Source organism: Pezoporus flaviventris, unplaced genomic scaffold (assembly GCF_033815535.1).
Source record: "Pezoporus flaviventris isolate CSIRO_AGI_PZ_B2104156 unplaced genomic scaffold, CSIRO_AGI_Pfla_v1 ptg000066l, whole genome shotgun sequence".
NCBI lineage: Eukaryota > Metazoa > Chordata > Aves > Psittaciformes > Psittacidae > Pezoporus > Pezoporus flaviventris.
This window is the reverse complement of record NW_026892614.1, coordinates 18,149,120-18,175,721: the sequence shown is the minus strand read 5'-3', so window position 1 is coordinate 18,175,721 and position 26,602 is coordinate 18,149,120. Positions and strand designations below refer to the sequence as shown.

Here is a 26,602-nt window from a genome sequence, read left to right as displayed (position 1 = left end):
GGTGGCAATATCGCACCAACCGAAACTCCCTGATTCCCATCCATCAGCTGGTCCGTAGACTGGAGAGTCAGGGAGTGATCAACAGGACCCCCTCGCCCTTTAATAGCCCCATATGGCCAGTGCGAAAGTCTAATGGAGAATGGAGACTAACAGTAGACTATCATGGCCTGAATGAAGTCACACCACCATTGAGTGCTGCCGTACCGGACATGCTAGAACTTCAGTATGAACTAGAGTCAGAGGCAGCCAAGTGGTATGCCACGATTGATATTGCCAATGCATTTTTCTCCATTCCTTTGGCAGCAGAGTGCAGGCCACAGTTTGCTTTTACTTGGAGGGGTGTCCAGTTCACTTGGAACCGACTGCCCCAGGGGTGGAAACACAGCCCTACCATTTGCCATGGACTGATCCAGACTGCACTGGAACAGGGGCAAGCTCCAGAGCACCTGCAATACATTGATGACATTATTGTGTGGGGCGATACAGCGGGAGAAGTCTTTGAGAAAGGGAGGAAAATAATCCAAATCCTGCTGAAAGCCGGTTTTGCCATAAAACGGAGTAAGGTCAAGGGACCTGCACAGGAGATTCAATTTTTGGGAATAAAATGGCAAGATGGACGTAGACAGATCCCCACAGATGTGATCAACAAGATAACAGCAATGTCTCCACCAACTAATAAGAAAGAAACGCAAGCTTTCTTGGGTGCTGTGGGGTTCTGGAGAATGCACATCCCAAATTACAGTTCGATTGTAAGCCCTCTCTATCATGTGACCCGAAAGAAGAATGATTTTAAATGGGGCCCTGAGCAACAACAAGCCTTTGAGCAAATTAAATGCGAGATAGTTCATGCAGTAGCCCTTGGACCTGTCCGGACCGGGCCAGATGTAAAAAATGTGCTGTACACTGCAGCTGGGGAGAACGGTCCTACCTGGAGCCTCTGGCAGAAAGCTCCAGGGGAGACTCGAGGTCGACCCCTCGGCTTTTGGATTCGGGGATACAAAGGATCTGAGGCCAGCTATACCCCAACTGAGAAAGAGATACTGGCAGCCTATGAAGGGGTTCGAGCTGCTTCGGAAGTGATTGGCACTGAAACACAGCTCCTCCTGGCACCCCGGCTGCCCGTGCTGGGCTGGATGTTCAAAGGCAGGGTCTCCTCTACACATCATGCAACTGATGCTACATGGAGTAAATGGGCTGCACTAATTACACAACGAACTCGAATAGGAAATCTCAGTCGTCCAGGCATTCTAGGAGTCATCATGGACTGGCCAGAGGGCAAAGATTTCGGAATGTCATCAAAGGAGGAGGTGATGCGTGCTGAAGAGGCCCCACCATATAATAAACTGTCAGAAAGTGAAAAGCAGTATGCCTTGTTTACTGATGGGTCCTGCCGTATTGTGGGAAAGCATCGGAGATGGAAGGCAGCTGTATGGAGTCCTGGACGACAAGTTGCAGAAACTGCTGACGGAGAGGGTGAATCGAGTCAGTTTGCCGAGGTGAAAGCCATCCAGCTGGCCCTGGACATTGCTGAACGAGAAAAGTGGCCAGTACTTTATCTCTATACTGACTCATGGATGGTGGCAAATGCCCTGTGGGGGTGGTTGAAGCAATGGAAGCAGAGCAACTGGCAACGCAGAGGTAAACCCATCTGGGCTGCTGCACTGTGGAAAGATATTGCTGCCCGGGTGCAGAACCTGGTGGTGAAGGTACGTCATGTAGATGCCCATGTACCCAAGAGTCGGGCCACTGAGGAACACCAGAACAACCAACAAGTGGATAAAGCGGCTAAGATTGAAGTGGCTCAGATGGACTTAGATTGGCAACATAAAGGTGAATTATTTTTGGCCCGGTGGGCCCATGACACTTCAGGCCATCAGGGCAGAGATGCAACATATAGATGGGCCCATGATCGAGGGGTGGACTTAACAATGGACACTATTGCCCAGGTTATTCATGAGAGTGAAACATGTGCTGCAATTAAACAAGCCAAGCGGTTAAAGCCTCTCTGGTATGGAGGACGATGGTTGAAGTATAAATATGGGGAGGCCTGGCAGATTGACTATATCACACTGCCACCAACCCGCCAAGGCAAGCGCCATGTGCTTACCATGGTGGAAGCAACCACCGGGTGGCTGGAAACATACGCTGTGCCCCATGCCACTGCCCGGAACACCATCCTGGGCCTTGAGAAACAGATTTTGTGGCGACACGGCACCCCAGAGAGAATTGAGTCAGACAATGGGACTCATTTCCGGAATAACCTTATAGATATTTGGGCCAAAGAGCATGGCATTGAGTGGGTATATCACATCCCCTACCATGCACCAGCCTCTGGGAAAATCGAACGGTACAATGGGCTGTTAAAAACTACACTGAGAGCGATGGGTGGGGGAACTTTCAAGCATTGGGATACACATTTACCAAAGGCCACCTGGTTGGTCAACACCAGAGGATCTGCCAACAGGGCCGGCCCAGCCCAGTCAGAACTTTTACATATTGTAGAGGGGGACAAAGTTCTCGTGGTGCATATGAAGAATTTGCTGGGGAAGACAGTCTGGGTTATTCCTGCTTCAGGTAAAGGCAAACCCACTCGTGGGATTGCTTTTGCTCAGGGACCTGGATATACTTGGTGGGTAATGCGGGAAGATGGGGAAGTCCGATGTATACCTCAAGGGGATTTGATTTTAGGGGAAAACAGCCAGTGAACTCAATTGTATGCTGTTGCCTGCTGTGTAATACTTTTATAGCCCATCAACTAGATGTCTCCAGGTCACCAGTGACTGGCCCTGACTTCCCTCCAACCATCATCCCAACAGAGAATGAACTTTGATAGAACCGGATGAGTTCCGCCGTAAAGGAATGACCAGCATCAGCAGGCAACGATGCAATACTGCACACAGCCTTTCCTGCCCTGAAAGATTGTTACAAGAGATGGAACCTGACATCATGGACCGAATGGACTTGGCAGCATTATAGGGATTGGTCCATGCACTAAGAAAATGATCTTTTTCTCTTGGTCTGTGTGTATATGGATGTATATATGTGGGAGAGCGATGGTGTATTGAAAATGTGGGATCTCAGCATGACGTGAATGGCATGGAATAAGGGGTGGATAATGTCCTGGGTTCAGCAGTTTACCCTGACCAAGGACTTTGTGAGGCTCATGCTCTGCCAGGGAGAAGGGGAAGCCGTGATGGGGCGCCTGGCCTGGGCTGGCCAGGGAAGTATTCCATAGCACAGCACGTCATGCCTGGGGTGGGGGGTAACTGGGAGTTACCCGGAAGGACACGGGCTTCCGGGTGGGACTCGTTTCTTGGCCGGTTGTATTGTATTCTCTTCCCTTGTTATTTTCCCTTATCATTGTTGTCATTGGTGGTAGCAGTGGTGATTTGTGTTGTACATTGGTTGCTGGACTGTTCTTGACTCAACCCATAGGAGTTGCACCCTTTCAGTCCTCCTCCCTGTTCCTCCAGGAGCAGGGAAGGGGAGAGCCCCGGGGGGGTGGGGCCCTCGATTGTTGTCAGCCTGGCACCACTCTCTGGGAGTGAATGAACAAGTTACCTGACTGGGTTTAAACCACAGCACATGAAAATCACCAGTTGTCCTTTGCAGGTCTGTGTTTAGATCCCTGAGCATGCACAGTTTGACACTCAGGAAATGTGGAAAAATCAGTCTTCAAATAATTACTGTTTAAACCTGGCTTCAAATAATTTTTCTTAGTTATTTTCCTAATGTGCCATCACTGAAAAGTCCAAGAATGCAACCTGGCGCAATGAATTTAAATGCCCATGAGTCAATGAAAGAAATATGGTCTTTCTCTTGCTTTTTTTTTTTTTCTTTTGCTTAATGGCTTGTATCTTTTATCTTGTTGCATAGTTCAATGGGATAGAATTACAATAAGTTAGTTTTGCAGTTATTAAACTCTTCACCTTCTCTTTGGCATTTAACAAATCTGAAAAGCTGTTTCTTGCTTCATATATTTTGCCATCGTGAATAGTACCCTTTAATTAACGGGATCTCTAATCTTAATCTTTCTAGCTATGACACAATAAAATATTTTTGTTAGATTGAAGAAGATAGTATTTGTTACTGTTTTCCCAATAAACTGAATACTTTCAGAATTACATTTTTAGTCAGTAATTATGACAATATAAAATACTGTAAGAAGACAAAACTCATATTGCAAGGAAAAATATTATATGATTTCTTTTTGTATATTTTACTTAGCAACATAAAACCACCTAAGAGGAACCTCTGGAGATCATCTGATCCAGCCTTCTGTTGAAAATTGGTCTTAAATTTGTTTTTCCAGGTCCCTGCCAAGATAGATCTTCAGTATTTCCAGGGAGGTCCCACCACTTATTGGGACAACATATTCCAGTGTTTAATTTTTTCTATTGAAGTTGCATGGCTAGAATGATGCAAATAGAGGTTTGCATTAGAAAAGTATTCAGAATACCAAATATGATGTGATGGTCTCCCTAGTAATAAAGATAGGAAAGAAAGAAAACTATTTGCAATAGGTAAACAGTATTAGCTCAGGGCAGCCACTCTAGTGAATGTCTCATAATCTTCTTTTATCAGGTGCAAACAAAAGGAACAAGTCTCCATGTAATAAACTTAAAGCAGAGCAACAGTACTCTTCAGTCATGCAAGGTACCGTTTCTTCAATTCAGGGACAGTTCCATTCTCTTCCTGATCATCGATATTTCTTTGTTCGAGGCAGATCTTAGGCTCATTCCTGTCTAGGTTGTTTCATTGCTTTGTAGTCACTTGCTCTTCCTGGTATTTAAAAGGTCTTTATGCCTATTACAAACAAAACTGACAAGAAAAACATCTTGAAGACAAATGGAAAAACAACAACTCTCTCAAGTATTTGGTATGCTGCTACTTCTCTAGCTGTACACACTACTTTGCTAGTTATATAGTAAAAGAATTATGAGATGCTTAAGATGGGTAAGAAACTCCATATTGAAAAGGAGACAATAATGACATGTAACGTTGAAATGAGAGATATGGTAATAGATGTAAGTTATTAATAGAACTTTTATGAATGGTTTTAGGGCTAACCTAATATAATATTTTCATCAGTGACCTGGACAAAAAATAAAATAGGATGTATAATGAAATTGATAGTTGACATAACATTTGGAACTGTTATTAAAACAGATGAAGATCACAGTGTCATAGAGATGGAAATGAAAGCCCTTGAGAACTGGTGTAATAGAAATGGAATTAAATATAACAGTGCGAAGTATAAGATAATGCACTTAAAACTGATGACAAGAAATTCTGTTATTAACATAGAGCTCATCAGCTGGAAAAGATAGATGCTGTGGCAGTTACTCTGCCACTCTGAGATTCCAGTATGATGTGGCTATGAAAAACTAAAAGTAATGCTAGATCTCTCAGACAGATTGTATTGTGTGAAAAGAGATAATATGCTTTGTATTTCCATTCACTGATCGTATGGATTTAGAAAACCTGAATGGATTTCTCTTTCATCAACTTTTCCGGTCACAGCTTGAATGCAGAGAAACTTTTAGGATTTCCAACACTGACTTTTGGCACTACTTGCTGCATGAGTATATAACTACTTTTGTTTGTTATGAACTTGTTAGTTACTAGATTTTTCTTATGTCCAGTGCTTTTAATGAAGGAGACAGTGGAAAATCTGTCATTATTCATCCTCTCCATGAAGTCATGATTTTATAGATCTTTATGTTATTCATCCTTAGTCATAATTTTCCCAGTTTATTCTTTTTCACATGAAAGCTATTCTGTACCCTCAGTCATTATCCTTGTCTGAGCCTTTTCTAATTCTACCATATCTTTTTTTGAGGTGGTAGATATGAGTAGGCATTCTGTTTAAGATGTAGTTTCTAACCACTGAAGTAAGGATAATGCACAACAGCATGGATTCGATAACCAACACCCTTTTAGTCCTTCTAGTTTCTTTGTTCCTGAATAAACAATAGGAAGAAGTAGAATTAATACAAGCATATTTTCTAGAAAATTTATAAAGGTGCAATAGAAAAAGGTTTATAGCAAATTTGCTAACATGAGTTGGGAAGAAGAAAACGTTTCATTTTAGGTAAGATGCAGTTTGGGATTGCATTAACCACCTCTAATGATGATAGTCTGCAAGAAATAATTAAGATTTTATCTGATAATCAAGACAACATATGCTTTATCAATAATTTAAGATTTAATAGAACAGTGATTCCTAATATTGTAAGAAAACAATGTTTTAAAGGACTTGTGAAGGTCCTGTGTGTGAAAAATAACCGAAATGAACATGGATGCATTTCTAGTGGCCTCAAATAAGCAGTGACTCATAGACTTGCCTGAAATGCAAAAAAAAAAAAAAAAAAAAATTAACAAGAAGTGAAAGTACTTATACTAGTAGCACAGAACAAATTGCTCCTCCACGGAACAGTAAACGGAGATTTATTTACATTGGTTAGAAATGCTTTTCTTGGAGCATTACTCTCAACTGCTTCAGATGTGTTTGCTAAGCACATATCAGATGTGTTTCCTAAGCTATGCATATCAAATCTATTTTTACTAGACATGGTCTATCAGTGACAGTAATATGCAACAATAGGTCACAGTTTAGTAGCTCTAGTTTGAGCAATTTCTAGCAAAGTACAGTGTAGGCATATCACTGGTGGACCCCTCTACCTCAGCCAATGAAAAATTATAGAATCACAGAATCATAGAATAGTTAGGGTTGGAAAGGACCTTAAGTTCAACTAGTTCCAGCCCCTCTGCCATGGGCAGGGACATCTCACACTAAACCATGTCACCCAAGGCCTCGTCCAACCTGGCCTTGAACACTGCCAGGGATGGAGCATTCACAACCTCCCTGGGCAACCCATTCCAGTGACTCACACCCTAACAGGAAAGAATTTCCTCCTTATATCCAATCTAAACTTCCCCTGTTTAAGTTTTAACCCGTTACCCCTTGTCCTATCACTACAGTCCCTAATGAAGAGTCCCTCACCAGCATCCCTATAGGCCCCCTTCAGATACTGGAAGGCTGCTATGAGGTCTCCATGCAGCTTTCTCTTCTCCAGGCCCAACAGCCCCAACTTCCTCAGCCTGTCTTCATACAGGAGGTGCTCCATTCCCCTGATCATCCTCATGGCCCTCCTCTGGACTTGTTCCAACAGTTCCTTGTTCTTTTTATGTTGAGGACACCAGAACTGCACACAATACTCCAACTGAGGTCTCACGAGAGCAGAGTAAAGGGGCAGGATGACCTCCTTTGACCTGCTGGTGATGCTCCTTTTAGTGCAGCCCAGGATACAGTTGGCTTTCTGGATTGCGAGCACGCACTGAAGCTGGCTCATGTTCATTTTCTCATCGACCAACACCCCCAAGTCCTTCTCTGCAGGGCTGCTCTGAATCTCTTCTCTGCCCAACCTGTAGCTGTGCCTGGGATTGCTCCGACCCAGGTGGAGGACCTTGCACTTGGCATGGTTAAGCTTCATGAGGTTGGCATCAGCCCACCTCACAAGCGTGTCAAGGTCCCTCTGGATGGCATTCCTTCCCTCCAGCGTATCAACCAAACCACACAGCTTGGTGTCATCGGCCAACTTGCTGAGGGTGCACTCAATCCCACTGTCCATGTCAGTGACAAAGATGTTAAACAAGACCAGTCCCACCACCAATCCCTGCGGGATGCCACTCGTTACTGATCTCCAGCTGGACATTGAGCCATTGACCACAACTCTTTGTGTATGTCAAAAAACTTTGGAAGAAAAGGATGCCAAGTCAGATTTGGATCTGTAGTTAGTAATTAAATTACAGAGTAGTGCAATGGAAACAAAGGATGTTACATGTTTGCATTCTGTTCACTGGAAAGTTGAATGTTTGTACTGCTAGAAACTAACATAAGAGTGAAGACAGACAAATAGAACAGTATAAATTACTCTGTATGATTTATGTTCCTTGAAGTTATCTGAAAATGATACTTCCTGTCTTATAAAAGGTAGCAAGTCAAAAAAGCATTTTTGACAAAAGAGATATGCAGAGAATTGTAGAAAGTTCTTGTCCCAGAAGTATGTCTGTAAAACCAAAAACAGGCAAGAGTTTTTCTGGGAAGATTCAGTTGTCAAGGACATTTGAGATTAGTTTAGCTCTCTCAGTCTCTTTTAGCATTTGAGATTAGCTGTGTTAATTAGCTTAAACAATAGATTTCTTATAAGTACTTGAAATTCTATTACTTTAGTGCCACTTCTTAGCTGCTGTTACTACTATGTTTGTCTGAGAAAAAAGTTCACACTTGTGCATTTTGGAATTACACTGTCATTCAGGCACTCAGGCTATGCAATATACTAACCAGCAATAACTCAGATAAGGAACTAGGTGGAGCTAAATCAAATTTCTTCACAAACAGGGAAGGGAGTTCTGAGAGAAGACTTTCCTTCATTTCTTCCATTCCTTCATTTCTTCCAGTGCTTCAGCCGTGAATACTGAAGGACTGGAAGTCATATGAAAGCCAGATCTGCAGTAGCTGAGGAAGGGATACAATGTAGAGATTAGGTAATGACCAGGGAAGGGCAATGGAATTTGAGGATAGTTAGACAGAAATTGGGTCAAATGACTTCTAAAAAGAAACAAACAGAAAAGAAGAAATGCTTAATTTTCCAATTTCTACTGCATAATGTCAATATGGTGTCAGTGATGCTCTTGGTGTTCTGCGTAAAAATGCTCCAGTAATAGAGATGGCTACTTTGAAATAGAAATGGGTTTTATGGAACAATCTGAAAGTGGTAGTTAAAAAAAACAGCAGTTAACAAACCTGTAGGTCATTGCTGAAGTGTACTTTCAAAGAAGGGAAATATAACATATGAAGAAGAAACCAAATTATGATTTTGGAGATCAATTTTATTATTCTTTCTTATCTGTTTCTGGTTTGAGCCATATAAATTAGGCTTTTTCTAAAAATATATTACCACTGAACTATGGGGGTTTTTGTTTTGTTTGGTCTTATTTTTTTAAGGTAAGAGGGCCCCCATCTGCAGGAGCATTTAAGGAAAGACCACCAAAGCCCACAGTATTTCGCAAGTTTTATGAGCGAGGAGACCTCCCAGTTGCCCTTGATCATGATACTAAAGGAAACAAAATTGCCTGGAAGGTAAGTCATGGCACAGCTGTGACAACCAGCTGAGCTTATTGAAGTGACATCTCTCATTGTCAAACAAAGTTACCTTGTAAGTAAATAAACTGAAATAATTTCTTAGCAAATGGAAGATGGTGGAGAAGCCATTAGAGAAAGGCCCCTGAGTCAGCTGTCTACCTTGGCTAACAATTAAATTATATGCTGCAAAAAGGAAGATGACAGAGTTGCTTTGCCTTAGAGAATTGTTTCCTGCCCAATTCATCTCTGTTTTTATGAGGATCTGGCAATGCAGCCTGTTTCAGGCAGTCCATCAAATGATGGAAGTGGCTGGATACAGTGAGCAGCAGCCATTTATCTCCCCCAGATTTCACCTTCCTGCAGGACACTTCCAAATAGAAGCTTTAATAACCTAAATGGATAGGTCAAGATTGCCTGCTCCCTGAAAATGCAGAGCAGAATACAAACGAAGGCAGATTCTCATTCCACAGCTGTACTCTCAGTCTACAGCATATGTCAGACAGCATAATCGCTGTCATACGTGCCTCTGTTACAGGCTGACCTCCACTGCTGAAACCATTACAGCTCCGACATTTCTCTGACAAAAGGTTAATTGGCTTCAAAATAAATGTATTGCCTAATGACTCCATCCTAATGCCGCTGTGTTTCTCTCTAAAAGGCTTGGTGATGCTATTTGTAAAACTTGCCAATCTTCTAAGTAACTACCGCAGACTTTTAAATTTAATTTTAAAAATGAATGCTGATCTTTAACCTGCTCCTACTATTTAATTATTTTGGTTATCATGAATTACTTTTTTGTGTGTGTGTGTGTGTTATTTATTGGTCTACAATGAGATTTTGCTGGGAGCAGTGATAGTTACAGAAAATGAATTATATGTATGAGCAAAATATGTCAGATTTGCAGATTGTTTTAAATTTTTTATGCCAAGAACGCAATATCAATTTTAAATGTAGCTGTGTTAATTCAACACAAACAGGAGGGATTTTGCAATTTTAAAGCTGATTCTACTGATGAAGCCAACAAGATTAGACCTATACTGCGGTAAGTGGTACTATGCAATTTGTTAGTAACTAGATTTTAAGGTAGCTTTTCTAGCTGCCTTATTGAATATAAAAGCTTATTGAATAGAGAGGAAGGAATAATTAATAGTTCTTGCAGGAAAGGGAATCTGTCCAACAGAACTTTACTCATAATCTGAATGAGATTCCAGTGCAGCTGGTCTTTAGGTAACCCTAGAAATGTCCTTTCTGGACTAAAACTCCCAGGTTTACAACATGAGTCTGCACTCTAATCTTTCATCACCAGGTAAGACCCAAAGGTGATTTGCAAGCAACTGCAAACAACCTGCAGAATTTAGTTTTTTATCTTGAGGCATTATAAATTATAATTTCTCAAAATTAGACTGAGAGGTTCAGACAATTTACCTAATTTTAATTGCTATTTGATGCATGTATTTACATCATAAGGACTAGCATTCCACTAGATGAAGCTAGTGACTGCTTAGTTGACTTAGAACATGAGGAAATGGAATGAAGCTGCATCAGGGGAAGTTCAGATGGGACATTAGGAAATGGCTCTTCACTGAGAGGGTGGTTGGTCACTGAAAGGCTTCCCAGGGAAGTAGTCACAGCACCAAGCCTGTCAGCATCTGGACAACACTCTTTAGTCATGTGATTCAGTTGTAGGTAGTCCTGCAAGAAGTAGGGAGTTGGACTCGATGATCTTTATGAGTCCCTTCCAACTTGAGCTATTCTGTGACTGTGACATTTTGCTATTCTACCTACAAGCCTTACAACCGCAGCTGAATGTCTAAAGTGTTTGCTCCCAGCATCAAACAGTTTGAATTGTTCAAAACCATACTACCTTAGGAAAGTCACAGTGGCAGAGTCTGTAGCCATTGCATGATCCAGCATGTATTTGGATGCAAAGATCGTCATGCATCCATATAACCTAAATGCAAAGATCCAGCATGTATTTTTTTCTTAACACAATTTGCAATCTTATAGACCAAATGTTTCCCTAGTGTCTCCCTACCACAGTAGAACATTGTCTAGTTAGCTAGCTAGCTAGTCCAATGTAGGACCAAGGTTTCATGCAACAGTTGCTTTTGCTATTGTTGTTAATCCTTTCTTTCAAAACAAATTATCAGTACTTCAGCATGCATACAAGAAGGCAGCATAGTAGTGGTCTATTCCATTCTTACATTACTGCGTGTCAGGGTCCAACCGTATCTCCCTTATTCTATGCCATTTGATTTAGTTACAGATCAATCCAAACTGAGTTCTGTGGCAGGCACTCAAGAAAACAATACTGAGTGGTAGAATTACTTGAGGCTGTTTAATCTGGCATGCAACCATCATTGATTACTGTGCAGTTTAAGTAGATGAAGCAGGCAAATAGGAGTTTCCTAGTTCAAATTTTACATTAGATAGCTTCTAAAGTCTTAGAGGCTGCCCACCACTGCAAAACGGTGAGAATGTTGTTCATCATTAGCTAATATTTAAAGGTGCAGATAAAGTAAGGTCTGTTTTTTTCATTTGTTTTAAGGACATGCAACTAGTCAAAATACAAAACATACCTCTAAAGGCTAATTTCATCAGTCCACTCTATTTATTTGTAAATCTGAGTAAATAAGGGTTTTTTTTTTAGAAATATATTTTACTCAATACTGCTTAAATTGATAAAAATGATAAGTACTTTAATAATGAAATGTGTCTAGGCAAAATGTTCCATGAAATTTTGTCTGAACTATTTTCTTTGCATGAATTGTGATTCTGGTGAAAGGATAAAAAGAATAAATAAATGGTAACAGTGATATTTTAATCCTGCTATAATTGCACAATATCAGTGTTTTAATGTGAGGGGTTTTTTTGCTCTGTTTAGATGTAGTGTATGTCATGGTTCATTTCACTGTTATTTTGTTTACCAGTTGGTGCATGAGATACGAAAATGCAGGGGGTTCTCAAAACCATGATTTTTTTCTGATAAAGACAAATTCTACAGGATTTTGTTCTTTCCTGCAAAATAAACAGTTGGGTTTTGTTTGCATTTCATAATTACTGAAAAAAAAAAAACAACCCAAACCAAAACAACCATAATTGTCAGAGATGATAAAATCTTTTTTTGAAAATACTTTGAATTCTTGTTCACTATATTGTAAATCTGTTGACAGAGTACAGTCATTTTCAGCTAGAGCAGAAGAATATGATAGATGTTAATATCCGTAGATTGTGTAAATATGTAAAAAAAAAAAAAAAGGCACAAGTGACCCTTAATTTTGTAACAGTTCTGCATATCTCTAATTTTAAGTCCATGATTAATTTTCTGTAAGGGCTGGCTACTTATAACTATGGTCATAGGCCCAGATAAGAGAGAAATTTAAAGTTCAGGAACTATTCAGAACTATTTCTGAATAACTGCATGTGTTGATTCTTCAATTCTGAAATAACAGTACGTTGTTCTTGTTGTTTAGCTTAACTATTTCCAAAATGCACTAAATTTAGAAGGAGGCATTCTTACTCTGAATTAATCCTAAACATAGTGAAGATTAAACTGTGCGAGTAAACCATGGTGTTTACCTCAGTGTGTTTTCTTTAAAAGAAAAGGAACCAAAAGCCAGTTAGATCTCACTAAAAGATCATTAAAGCAAGATGTATCTTCTATGTGAATTCTCAAACTAAGTCTTTAAGTTTAGAAAGGCATCTCTTTGAAGATTCCTTTAATACTGGCATTCTGCTTGGTAAGTTTTACTATTATTGCAAGTTCACATAAATCTGTTTCAACCTAATGGAAGAAAACTTATGAACAGATAAAAATGAAATGTATTTACAACATGTAAATCATTACATACAAGAACAGGAAACTGAACCTAGTTCTAAAGAATACCATTCAGAGGAAAAAAAAATAAGAACCACAATGTCGAAAGATTTGGTAAGACCAAACTAAAATCCTCTGGTGCTAGAGGCTGTAATCATGTTTATGTTGCTTGGTTTTCAAAACTGAAGAAAAGTTGTCGTTTTCAAAAGGTGGATAAAGAGAATGACTTGTTAAAGAAAAGTAACCACTATCTTTGTAACTCGCTACACAAATTTCTGTTTTTCATTACATTTAAAGTGAAAGAATCCCTATGAAATGGATTCAAGTTTTTTCATCCCCAGTCACAGGGTCTACTAGCAGTCAGTGAATTCTTTGCTAAATGGCACACACACAGTGTAATGTTTTAAATATCTAATTTAAATTCTTTGGTTTTATGCTCCATCAGTGGTCAATAAATAGAACTGTATCAATATTAATTCCTTAAAATTGCTGCAATTACATAATACTCATATTTTTTTATAAAGCAGTAGCTTTTAGGATCTAGAAATAATAATGTTCTTTGGTTGTATTATTCAACAAATGTTCAAGGGTCTTTCCAATTTTGAAGCCTTTGGTTTCACCCACTAAGGGAGAATTAATAATAATGGTACAGTTTGAAAAGGTCTTTCTGACGTGTATCAAATAAAAAAAAGTTTGTAGCATAAATTGTTGTCAATTTTAGACTTAGATAATAGTAGAAAGTAGAAAAATAATGTGTTAAAATGTTTATAAGCCCTTTAACTACTTATGTGAGATCCTGCAGTTCTCTCTTAGCCTATGTATATCACAATTTCACTTCAAAATGTAGTAATATATTCTTTTGCACAATCTCATACCAAGCTATGAATAATAAAAGCTCATAGTTCAGGTCTGAAAAGGACTTCCATTTTTAAATATATGTTACTGAATTAAAAGAGGTCAGAATGCAATTAAACCTTAGGCTGAGAAAGTTGATAACACTGAGAAAGTATTTCTGAATTATTAAGAAAGAATGTGTTTGAAATGCAGTCTTTCTGAATCTTACAGAAAGTCATCAGAATGCTTGAAAAAATATTTTTTAGGGAGTAGGCTTAGTCATGAAAGTCACTATGTAGGGGGAAAAAAGCTGCTATTCTTCAAACTAATTTTATGAATTTCAGAGAAGTGAAAACCAAAATCAAAAATGCAAACTTCTCAAGTGAAATGTCAGAATGAAAATTATTTCCATCTTTGGGGGTTTATGTTTTTTTCCCAGAATAGCTGTGTTCAGTAAGGATGTGACTTTTAGCATTTTAATTTATGTTCATCCTCTCTTTCCTACATAGCTTGTTTTTTTCAGGGGCCAGTATAAGCTACAGTAGCAAAATTACTTCTTGGTGATGGAAATTAGATGCAGTGGTAAAAGAATGTGTTCTGCTCTTAATGTCATGAATTTGGATTGTGCAAAGAATTTTTTCCTGTTCAGACACTTTTTCCTTGTGCAGACTATTGAAGGTTGCTTTACAAATAATTTTAACATGCCACAGAACTGAAATTTTTATTAGCATCTCTCATTCTTTGGTTTTATTGCATGTTATTTTCCTGGTCTGGTTTGATTTGGTTTTGGGTTTTTTTGGGGGTTCTTTTTGGTGTTGGATTTTGGTTTGGGGTTTTCGCCATAAAATGGCTGGGTTTTAAATTATGTTTTCTTTTCCTGAAAGTGCAACCTTTTTTTGCTTGTTTGAGGGATAAGTTTTAAGTGAGAGAAAATATATCTTTTTATATCCACCGATATAGTTGGGAGACAAGTACTTTTCATTTATGTGGCATTGTCTTGCCATTAAACCACATGAATAAACACTCTATGTTATTCCCTATGTAGTATTAAGTAAACTTAAGTGACACTTCCCAAAGTTCAAATCCCAAAACAAATTAAAAATAATTTGAAGGAGTTAATTTACCCCGCAGAATGACCCCATTATTATACTAATGTCTTGCAGTTTATACAGGTGGGGTGTAATTCTAGAAATAGAAGAGGTTTAATAGCTTATTGCCATCATGAGAGGAAGGTCCAAATTTCTTTCACCTCTCCTGCTCTCTATTTCTAAGGCAAACCTGGCACTGGGACTGATTCTTATCAGAGCCTTCAGTGAGTAACCTTATCTCACTAACTGGGGGAAAAAAGGCAGATGTGTTTTTTCTCAATGAGCAACATGTACACAGTCCTGGGAACTTAGATTACAAAAGCATGCAGGAGTGCTGAAGGTGTGTGTTGGTGAAGGAGGGAGGAATGGTAATATAAGTAGAGGGAAGAATGGGAGAGAGTTGAAGGATTTCAAAACTTTCTTTTGACAGCAATGAACTGCCAGATTAGTTTAGCTGCTCATGGAATTGTAGCCTCAGACATCTGAAAGCAAAGAGCACAAACTGCCTATCAAAAATAATACTTTAATTTTGGATTTAATTTCAGATATAGGGATATCTTTTTCTGCTTCCATTCTTTGTTAAACTATGTTTTATATCTTCTTAATAGAAGATGTTCAGAGGACACTGTCATCTTAAAGAAAAATTGTAACCCCCCCAAGTGTTGCCATGCACAATTAAAGCTTTTTGCAAGATTTATGCAAAGAGGAGCTGCCATGTATCATGCTTAGGCACAGTGAGTACAGCACGGAGTGGTGTTAGTTTCTATTTGATTTAACGTCTTCGTGCATGTTTTAAGAAATACCTCAGAGTTTTCTTCTGCAATAGACTTCTGTTTATCTTCTGCAGAAGGCTCCTTTTTTTTTCAAGCATTTCAGTGATTCTTTATAACAACAGTTATGTTGTTATAACAGCAAGTTGCCGTGTGGATTCAAAAGAAGTCAACTGAAAATAGAATTTCTTAAGCCAGAAATAATATATAACACTACAGAGACACTAGAAATATGAGTTGAGGTAAAGAAATAAAGTTTTGGAGAATCACATTTTAAATGCTGTCTCTGGGGAAAAAAAAAACAGCAAACAATTATATTAACAGATTTAGTATAAATAAATAATTTGAAAAATAATTTTATTAAACCTCAGGTTTTTTGAAGCAGAAGGGAACCTGTAATACAGTGAACTTGAGGTGTGGCATGGCAGCAAGAAAGAATTGTTCAGTTTTAAACTAGAACTGTAGCAATAGGTCAGTTGCATCATTTTAAATAAGAAATTATTAGTAATCCATATACTATACTAAATTAGTGTCCCGAGTTATCAAAGTTGTAAAGTTACGATTATTCTTTTGATAACAGCAGACTTAAATCTTTCTCTTATAGCTAAGAAGTTTTAGCTTGCATCTAAATATATTTATATTCAATAATATGTTACTTTTATACTTATTTTCAATAGGAATGTTGGGCTTTTTTTCTTCACAAGTCACTATTTATATTGACTCCAGCATTTTATGTGAGTTAGCTAAGATTAAGCATCTTTCATTTACAGAATAAAATAGGGCACCAGGCTGGTGTCCTTCAGTTAAGGCAACATTTTTAAAGCTCTTGAGTAACTCTGGGTGCTTACATGTTCTTACAGTTTCCATGTCATGTTCTAAATTTCTGTGTGGATTTGTTCCCACCAGTAGGTAACATTAACTCCAAATAAATTTAGCCTGTTCAAATCTTGCTTTTTAAAAGCACTATACTAGAATTAATTTTCAATTGCAAAACATTTCTTAATAATAGCGCATTAATTAATTGCGTGCTTAAAACAGGCATCAAAACTGTGTGTAGCCAATGGCTTCGTAATATGCATTTTTCTGTTGGCTTACTACTTCTTAATACTAATCTACAAATCATTCAGGACTTTACTCTTTTCTGTTAAGTTCTTTTTCACATCTGAAAAGGAGATGTCTTTGCAGGCCTTAAAAGAAATGTGTGATATTAGAGATTAAAAAAAGGAATCTTATCAAAATGCTATTTCAAAACACTGTAGCAAAATTCTATGTGTTTGCGAAATGCCATAAAATTTGAAGTAACTATTTCAATACTTACCAACATTCTCATTGGTTGTTTTTAGTTTGTATATTTAATATTTATGGTGAAATACTGGATTATATCACGTTATGTATTAGAGGTTACTCAATGCGATCTCTTTCTTACCATTTTGGCTCACAAAAACTTAATTCTTTCTAGACTTAGGTTTTCTACAGTCCTCTCATCTTTTTCCATTTCTTTCATATTTATAATTTAAGAATCTAATGAATTGTGTCTTTTCTCCATGCTCAGATAAAGTACCATATTTGTTTAAAATATTACATGTGTGTTTGCTGAACAGCTGAATAATGTGTTTCCTTTAAAAAGTAAAGAATGTTTTCCTGGAAATGACCAAGACTGCCTTTCTTTTAACAACATCAGTGCTGAATCTGGGGATTACTGTTCAGCTGGAGTCTAAAATGGGCCTTACAAAGAGTAACAACAGTTTACCTGATTCTTACAGTACAGAGCTGCCATATTTCAATTGTTAATTCCTCTATAGCTAGTTAATAGCCAAAACTTAACGCAGGATTCTAGGAAACAGTAATATTGTGGCAGTTAATTTACTGTTCCTTTTTCCCCGCATTCACAATTAAAGCCATTCCTTTATTTGATGTAAATTGTCATCTCTTGAAAGCATATGAAATGAAAACACAACTATGTATCAGAAATAATTTTAATTTAAATTTGCTAAATGACCTCTGGAATCTTGATGAAAGATTTCCTGCTGAATGGGCTGGTGCTCCCTGCCTGTATAATTTATGTGAGAAATTAGTGTGAAACGTTCACTTTTATGGAGCAGTGCTGCTTGTAGCAAGCCTGCAGAAGCAATTTTCCCCCAAGCCTCCATCTGTTCTTCAAACTAGGGCATATGCCATCTTATCGAGCTTGAAAGTCAATATAACTCCTGAAAAGTGCATGGATTGAAAAGAAAGGTCGACTGCTGCAATGTGACAAAGATTTGTTGGGCACTTGGATAAAGACACTTCACATTGCTGTAGACCTGAGAGGACACAAGTGATGTAAGCTTCAGAAACTTGTAGACTGACAACCAAATTCCTCCCCCTTCTTTAGTTAAACAGCTACTTCTCTTCTTAAAGATGGAAACTTTTTAGAAGATAAGTAGATAATTGTCGTGGTTTAAACCCTAGCCAGACAGCTTGTTCACTCACTCCCAGTGAGTGGTGCCAGGCTGACAACAATCGAGGGCTGCCCCCCCCAGGGCTCTCCCCTTCCCCGCTCCTGGAGGAACGGGGAGGAGGATCGAAAGAGTGCAACTCCTACAGGTTGAGACAAGAACAGTCCAGCAACCAATGTACTACACAAATCACCACTGCTACCACCAACGACAACAATGATAGGAGAAAATAACAAGGGAAGAGAATACGATACCACCGGCCAAGAAACGAGTCCCACCCGGAAGCCCGTGTCCTTCCGGGTAACTCCCAGTTAGCCTCCCACCCCAGGCAAGACATGCTGTGGTATGGAATACCTCCTTGGCTAGCCTGGGTCAGGCGCCCTGTCTCTGCTTCCTCACAGCTTCCCCTCCTCCCTGGCAGAGCATGAGCCTCACAAAGTCCTCGGTCAGGGTCAACATCACTTAGCAACAACCAAAAACATCGGTATCACCAGCACTGTTCCCAGGCTGGAAGTCAAAACACAGCACTGCACCAGGTACCACGAAGGAGAAACATGACTGCTACTGCTGAACCCAGGACAATAATATAGCCAAGTCATCTTGTGTTTCAGACAGAATAAGCTTTTCCTAGCTACAAAGGTTGCCATCTAGAAGTGCCAGGACTTGTTCCACTTTAAGCTACAAGCAGAAGTATCTGTCTTTAAAAGTTGCTTTGTCAGAAAGTTTTGTTCAGTGCCACAAACACAGCATTGATGAATTTCCTGTATCTACTCTGAAGGTGATTTCTGAGCTCTATCCCAATTAATGGATGGCTTGTTCTCTGTCCATTACTTGTCAGCCTTCCTCCTTTTACCCAGATGCTGCAGAGTTCTCTGGCAAGTGACAGAACAAATGGAATTGACAACATAAAAATCAATGTGTGTTTGATGTTTTCATTTCTGGTAGTCAGATACTGTGACTGTTCTACTTTGAGGCTGAGAGACTGAGTAAGTTTTTCAACTACTTTGTCTTACCAAGTCTGAATATCTTTTTTGTAGTTTCAGGTAAAAAAAAAAAAAAAAAAAAAGGCATATAGTTAAGTGCCTTTTTAATTTAAGAAAGGTAATGTAAAAATTATATAAGTAGTCTTTTAATGTGAAAATTTTGGGGGCAGATTTTCCCTTCAGAAACACAGACATGTAGTATAAAAAGTTCATGTGAATATAGCAGGAATCTATACAAGTATGTGCTTATATTTTGTTGAGGTATCTGTAGCGTCTGCAAGAAAAAAAATGGCTTTGTAGCATTCCAATTCCGCAATCATCTGATGTTGTGTACCCATGGATATCCTGACCTAATTCACATAGATGAATATAATTTCTGAACCATATATAACTCAATGAAAAGAAGTAGAGCAGTGCAGATTAACTAGATCACTATTATGAATTATTTCTACTGCATAAATGGAAACTCAAACACTTAGAGCCAGTATGCAGCATACATACTGGGTATTCATATAATATATAAGCTATTGACTGAGGAAAGAAATGAAAATGTAGTACTAATAAACTGTGACAATTAAATACAAATTGTAAAGATTTCACTGGTGAAGAGTTGTGTTAAATAGTTATAATATGGCTTTATAAAATCATAAATTGTGTAAAGGAGAATGTGAGATGTTTAAGAAAACTTCACTCTATGTCACACTAATTAATAAAGAAATGTTCACTATCACTGAAAATATATTCTAAAAACATATTCAACAAATGTCTCTAGAGATGTACTATAGTGGATGTCTGTTCTCATCAGTTTTGTGATAAATGCTATATATTTTGTTACCCTTTCATTGTTCTATTTCGGTTTTTCATTACGTGTTAAGTATTTGCATGGGGCAAACTTATCTCTCTCAGTCCCATTTCATTTCCTATACTGTTTCAAAACCATAAATTAATTCATCACCATTTCAGTGTCAATTTCTCATCACTAGCTTCTATAAGCCTTTGACATCAAATTCATGTTCACTTACTATGCTTCAGTGTTCTCATCTGAGCTCAGCACTGCTCCCATTCCTCATTTTGGTATTCTGTTTGTTAATAGTATCTGTGATACTATTATACTAATTAACAAATGATACTAGTATCTGTGATACTATCATACTAATTAACAAATAATATCTATGATACTGACATGGGTTTTCTTGCACTGTGTGTTGTGCAGTGGTGTTAGTGAGATGTACCTGCCTCTAAAATGAGAAAAAGATATTTACATATTTTTTTTTCAATCACAATGATGTAACTTTCTTAATAAGTGCTAGTTTCAAATTCATGTTACTGCATCTTTAAGATACTAATGAGCAAGACCTGTAAAAATTAAACTAATTTAAATGTGTCTGATAGAAACTCTATTGAGGTGGTTGAATTGTGCTTTTTCTAATAAAGAATTTGAGTCAATATTTCCATTTCAAATAGCAGTGTGGATTTTTGACAGTAGTAGTAGCATGTGGTAGGTTATCAGGGCTAAAATAAATTATCTTAAATATTTAAATGAGGTAGTTCCCCATGGCTTTCAGCTTTTGCACATTAATGCTCAGGAAACAGGCAATTGTAGGGAACTGTAAATACTGCATTTTTTGTACTAAGTGACATAATCTGTGGGTTGCTAGTTTTCTGTCCTGTGACTTCCTTCAGTATCGGGCCAAAAGATGTATCTTACTTTGGGTTTAAAGGAATACCAGCTGCATAGTTTCTATAAAATGAAACAATCTAAATGCTGTAGGACCTGGTAGAAGTCTATAATATCAGAGTTAAGCCTCAGAAATATTAACTGGCACATTATAATTTAAAGTAATTGAAACCTTATACATTGGACTTGATTTTCTATGTTTTAAAATTTATATTTTGTTCATATGTGCCTGTTACAAAAAGGTAGATAAAAAAAAAATCCTCAAAAGATCAAAAATAATGACCTTTAAGTAGATATGAATATTCAGATGAAAATTTCCTGAGGATAGAATGAAGCTAAAAAAGAGTGTTGCTTCCAGTGTAATCTTCAGCCAAAATACATATCTCTTTAGGAACATGAGTTGTATTGTAATGAAGACTAAGTGCACTGAAGTACACATGTGCACATATTATAACAAAGACTAAGTGCACTGAAGTACAGTCCTGCTCTGAAAAAGAAACACAATCAATGTTGATGTATTCTGTTCATATCCTAAGAAATTTTGTTAGGGTCAGAAGCCAGTGGTCATGCACTTAAGAAATCATAAATACCTGTATGAGCCTGAAGAGTAAGTGATGTTCCCACTCTGTGTTTCTTATCTTCTCCTTTGTCTCTTAAAAAGGCAATTCATATGGGAGAGCTGTGCTTTGCCTTGCCATTTAATACAGCACTGGAACCTTGCTGCTCTTACTGTTCTTAGGGTGATAGACTATGGCCCCAGATAAAACCTGGCGGATGGGGCAGAAACAATCCCTTTAACAAAGCCTGAGCCAGAGCATCAATTTCACACTTGAAATCAGGTGAACGTCAGTTTCCTTTGAGTTCTTGCTTACCTTGCACCTCCACAATGTGAAAGACAATACGCATTACCTAATCTTTATATGCATTCTGTGCTTAATAGCGTCACAGATGGGTTCCTATGCTTACTGGAGGTGGGGAGGAAAGCCACATATTAACCATGCGAAAACTGCAGTCCTTTTTATGTCTGTGCTAAAGTCTAATCTTCTGCTTTTGTGAAGCAGTTTTGGTAGAAACATGCGCAGTTGTAAGTTGATACAGAAGGCCACAGTATACGTATGTTTGGGAATTTGGATGTCACAGTTATTAGAGCTAGTTTACTCTCCACAGTTGAAGTAAACCTGCCTTTTTTAAATTCTCGCCATCACACAGTTCTCAGGGGTTGATTCAGTCTGAAGTCAAATAAATCACAGTTTTGTGATTTAGCTGGAGATTTCTGGTTTAAGCTAAAGATGAGGGAAGCTGCATTTCTTCTTGGAGAATTAAACCTGTATTTTATTTCTTGTTTCTGCTGCACTATTTTTCATTCCTTATGCTTTTTTATGCTTTTCTGGAGACATGGGAAAAACAGATGTCTAAAACTCTTCAGTAACATACTCAGTTTGCCCCATTTTTTCTTGACAAACTATAAGCAGCAGATAGCCACAGTCATGATGCTACAAAACCTTTCCAAAATGAGAAAAGAATATATTATCTGATGAGGAAGAAACCTCAATCTTCATTGAATTTCTGCATGCAATTTTACTCATTTTTAAACTTGAACTTATTCAGATCATTCACTCACAAATTAAATCAGAAACGCATAGCAAAATATGTGCAATATATTTATCATCAGCTGTGATAAACTGGATATATTATTTCTGTGAGATAATAAAAGACCATAAAATTCAGTCCAGCTACAATAGAAGTCCTTATGCTATGTATAACACGTATGAAAAGATGAAGTGAATACTACTGCCTGTTCACATAGCTCTTGCCATCCTGTTTCACATAGTCTGTCAGAGATCTCCTGTCTCCAGGCATTTCTGATTACAGACAATAAGGTAGTATTTTGCGTACAGAGTTGCAGATAATTAGGACAATAAGTCTGCTTGCTCTCAAGGCCATGGAAAGACAAACAGAACAGATTATTTCAGTTGGAATGCATCTACAACAATCACCTAGTCCAGCTGTCTGAGCACTTCCTGATGCGTTAGACAGACACAGCAAGTAACCATCAGTAACAGTCATGGAGAGGAGGAGCTTTGGCCCCATACCTTTTCCCCGGGTAATTGTTCCAGGATCCTGGAACATTAATCTAGTTTCTTGAAACATCATGACCTTATGTGGTGACATCACCTAATATGGTGATTACCAGGTTAGAATAATTCCCCCCAAAAGTGGTTTATTTTTTAGATATACACAAGCTGTGGTCAGAATTCAAGTTATTGGTTAGCATAAGATTATTTGATGAAAACTTAAAGCTAGCTAATACATGTTGGGACTGCTAGAACAGTGCTGTTGTTCTTAATCTTTTATTTTATCAAAGAGCTTTGCTGATAAACCCTAGAATGTAAAAGTGAGTTCTCTCTAAGAGTGAAGCATGTTTTCTCTGCTTTAATAATTAATTCTGTACCCATGTATATTTCATTATAAAGTGGCAGCCTTTTACACTGCTGTTCCTTCTGTAACAAAGTCAAAACTAATCCCCTATCCTTATGCAGGATAGGCGAATAATGTGAACAAGCATGTTAGAATGTTTTTTTAAGTTTTGAATTTTAGCACATTCCTATTTTTATATCAGCTAAGAAATCTCTTTATTTATATGCATATAAAGAAAATGGTGGCATAACAGGATAAGCCTCTAAATATTAGCTGGATAAAACCTACTGCCTTCTATTTCCAACAGGTTTTTAAAAACAGTTATGTCTGATTTGATATAATCTTATATGAAAGATATGATTCATGTCTTCCATATCTTGCCATACATATCAAATTTCACTACACCAGTAGAAGATATCATGGCTTATCTAGAACTTAGCAAGAAATATTATGCATCTGTTTGGAATTCTTTACAGTCATTCAGCAAAACATAGTGTCCAAGTCCTGTTGTTTGGTCAGTATTTGTTACAGAACACTTTGAAATACTTGGTGAAGTTGTTAAATAGTTGAGTTCTTTCTTCACAAATTCCCATGTAAGTCAATCTCTCTAATTCATAGATTTATTGGGCCAAATACTTTCTAATAACTATACTGACATTTTGCTCCTATTTATTTCTAATTTTAAACCTGTTTTTTTCTTACAGAAATTTTTATTATTCTCCAATAAATGCTACTTTTTATGAAGAACTATGACAAAGCCATTTTAATGACCATCTAAAGAAAGATCTTCTAATTTAAAGCTTAAAATATAAAGTATTTCTCAGTTGCCTACATTACTGATCTTCCAAGAATTCTAATAAGTTCAAAACACTCATTCCTCCTTAGCAAGGAGTGTTATATCTATATCCTGTAAAATGTCCATCTGAGTATTTATTATTACTTTTTTTTAAAAATGTTCCAACATTTTTACCAACTAGGGGTGTAATAACTGTTGTTCTACAATTTCTGGAAAGTTATTACATTTCCTGGCCATCAGAATTTTGGCCCAGTTGTTGCTGTTAATCACTGTGTGAATGGTGAATGTTCTCTAGCACGTTAACCACTCTTTACTCCTTTCAAACTCACACCACCTGGTTTAGTTTGTGAGTTTATTCCAGGATCTTCTCCATTTGGTTTGGTTTGTGTTTTTTTTTCCATATCATTTGCTGTTGTTGATAATTAATTTTTATTGTTATAAACCAAAACTGTAACAAAAATGGTATTTACTTTCTCATCAAAGACCTTGCCTTTCTAAATTACAATCAGAGATCCCAGATGCTTTGGAGTTTCCACAAATATTTTGTCCTGGCATTTTATCATATTTCTCACTGTTTGTCTTTATACACTTACGTATTAGGTGTTAGTTTGGGGGGGGGGGGAGGGGGGTAGGTTGGGTTTCTTTTTTACAGGTGTCTTTTTTATAGCTCATGCTTAATGACTCCAAGAGAATTTGATTTTCTTTTTCCTTAAACTGAATGAAGTGAGATGTTGAAGAATGACTGACTGGCTAGTAGCACTTATACAGAAAAGAACCTGTAGGTCTTGGTGAACAGCAAGGTCATCATGACTCAGCTGTACACACCTGCGGAATGGAGGCTAACCACATATTAAATGACATCATCAAGATAAAGTCAGGGACTCAGGGGAAGGATTATTCCACTTTACACTAAGTAAAAGAAGTGATACATGAAGTAAAAGTATAAGGCTGCAGCTGGAATAGCTGGAATTCTGTGTCTGGTTTTGGACACACAGAAATAGAAGACAGATATTAACATAATTGAGGGGGTTTAGAAGGGAGACCCCCTGGGAAATGACCAAGGCGCTGCAGCATGTGACACTGAGACACAGAAGAGACACTGAAGGAACTGTGAAGACACTGAGATCTAACTGCACTCTTCCAGTACCTAATGGGCATTATAGTGGAGGCAGAGCAAGACACTTTTCAGTGGAGCAAAATAAAAGGGCAAGGGGTAGCAGTCAAAATTTGCAATAATGGAAATTCCAGTTGGATAATAGAAAAATAATTATCCATGTTTGGGGCAAGGGTTTGAGCAAGATGATCTCCAGAGGTGTCTTCCAATGTAAATTATTCTGTGATTCTATGAAATTAGATGATGAGCATATTATTATGTATTTCTGAATTGCCTTTCTTTTGAAAAAGTCAAAACAAACTACTGCTTAATGAGTAAGCCCTCCCAGTTCTTCTGAAACAGCTGTTTTACAGGGAAAGAAACTGAGGCACCAAAATAATGGTACAGCTTTAAATGCTGTTCATGGACTTAATTTGTTCCATTATATTATTTATTATGCCTTTAACTTAAAACCATATTTTTTCCATGTGCAGCATTATAACATATATATGTGTGTGTATATATACATATATTCAGCCCATAATTGTAATCACTTTCTAGCCAGACCAGGTAAATTTACAATTGCATTCATAAGATGTCTGGGATTTGTATTCATGTTCAGTTTACCATAACTGAATGCTAAATGTAAAAACACCTCCAGCTGTAGATCCTACAGCCAACACACTGTAGCAGCTCTCTAAACTTGTGTCAGTCTGATTCTTCTTGAAGACTTTGAAATTGATGTAGCTTACTGAGGAAAATCCCCTCTTGATGCAGGAAAGCCAGAAACATTTAAACCAACTGTGATTATTCTATTGACATTGTACAAAGTTCTTTAGGCCTCTAGATTTCATGTGATTTAAATGAAAGTAGAAGAATTTTAACAGTCCCTATCATGTAGCATTAGGTTCTAAAAGTGACTCAAGTAGAGAGGCTTATCTGTTTTCTTTTCAAGTTTAAAAAAATTGAGGAAAACATAAAGTAAGTCATAAATCCCTCACGAAGTTATTGAATACCAGAACCTAGAAGCAATATATGGAATAATAATATATCTGGTAACCATCTTGTTAGCCATCAATTGAATCATCTCTCCAGTTCCTCAATGTCATTTTTAAGGTTTAGCAAGGAAACAGGATATAATATTCTACATAAAGCCTCACCATTGCCTGTTAGAGGAGGATAGTTACTTTCCTCTACCTGCTGGCCACATTCTTTTTAATGTGGCCCAGGATGTGATTTGCTTGCTTTGTGATAGGAGCACCATTGGCCGTTAGCCAACATGCTGATCCCCATAACCCTCAAGGGGGCAGGACTGTTGGCCAGTTGGTTCCCAAAGTGTACTGGTGTATGGGGTTGTTCTATCCCAGCTACATGGCTTTGCATTTCTCTTTGTGGAGTGCCACAGTGTTTACGTTTGCCTAGTCCCTCTAAATTTAATCTCTGTTATACAGTTACTCATCACTCTTAATATCAGGCTTTGCCTTTAATGTTTTGGGGGGATGTAAAATGGAAATATAAAATCCACATATAATAACAAAG

General features: G+C 37.8%; 1 protein-coding gene across 3 annotated transcripts in view; it reads left to right on the top strand.

Annotated features, from left to right (window-relative positions):
• Nucleotides 1-26,602, top strand: part of PACRG (parkin coregulated) — a 238,624-nt gene that overhangs the window by 50,416 nt on the left and 161,606 nt on the right. For 2 of the 3 annotated variants that reach the window (XM_061471415.1, XM_061471416.1), the window contains exon 3: nt 9,011-9,145. The exons of the other annotated variant lie outside the window; for it this stretch is intronic. In XM_061471415.1, the coding sequence (XP_061327399.1) occupies nt 9,011-9,145 (135 nt within the window). The remainder of the gene's footprint in view (nt 1-9,010; nt 9,146-26,602) is intronic. 3 annotated transcript variants of the gene reach the window in all.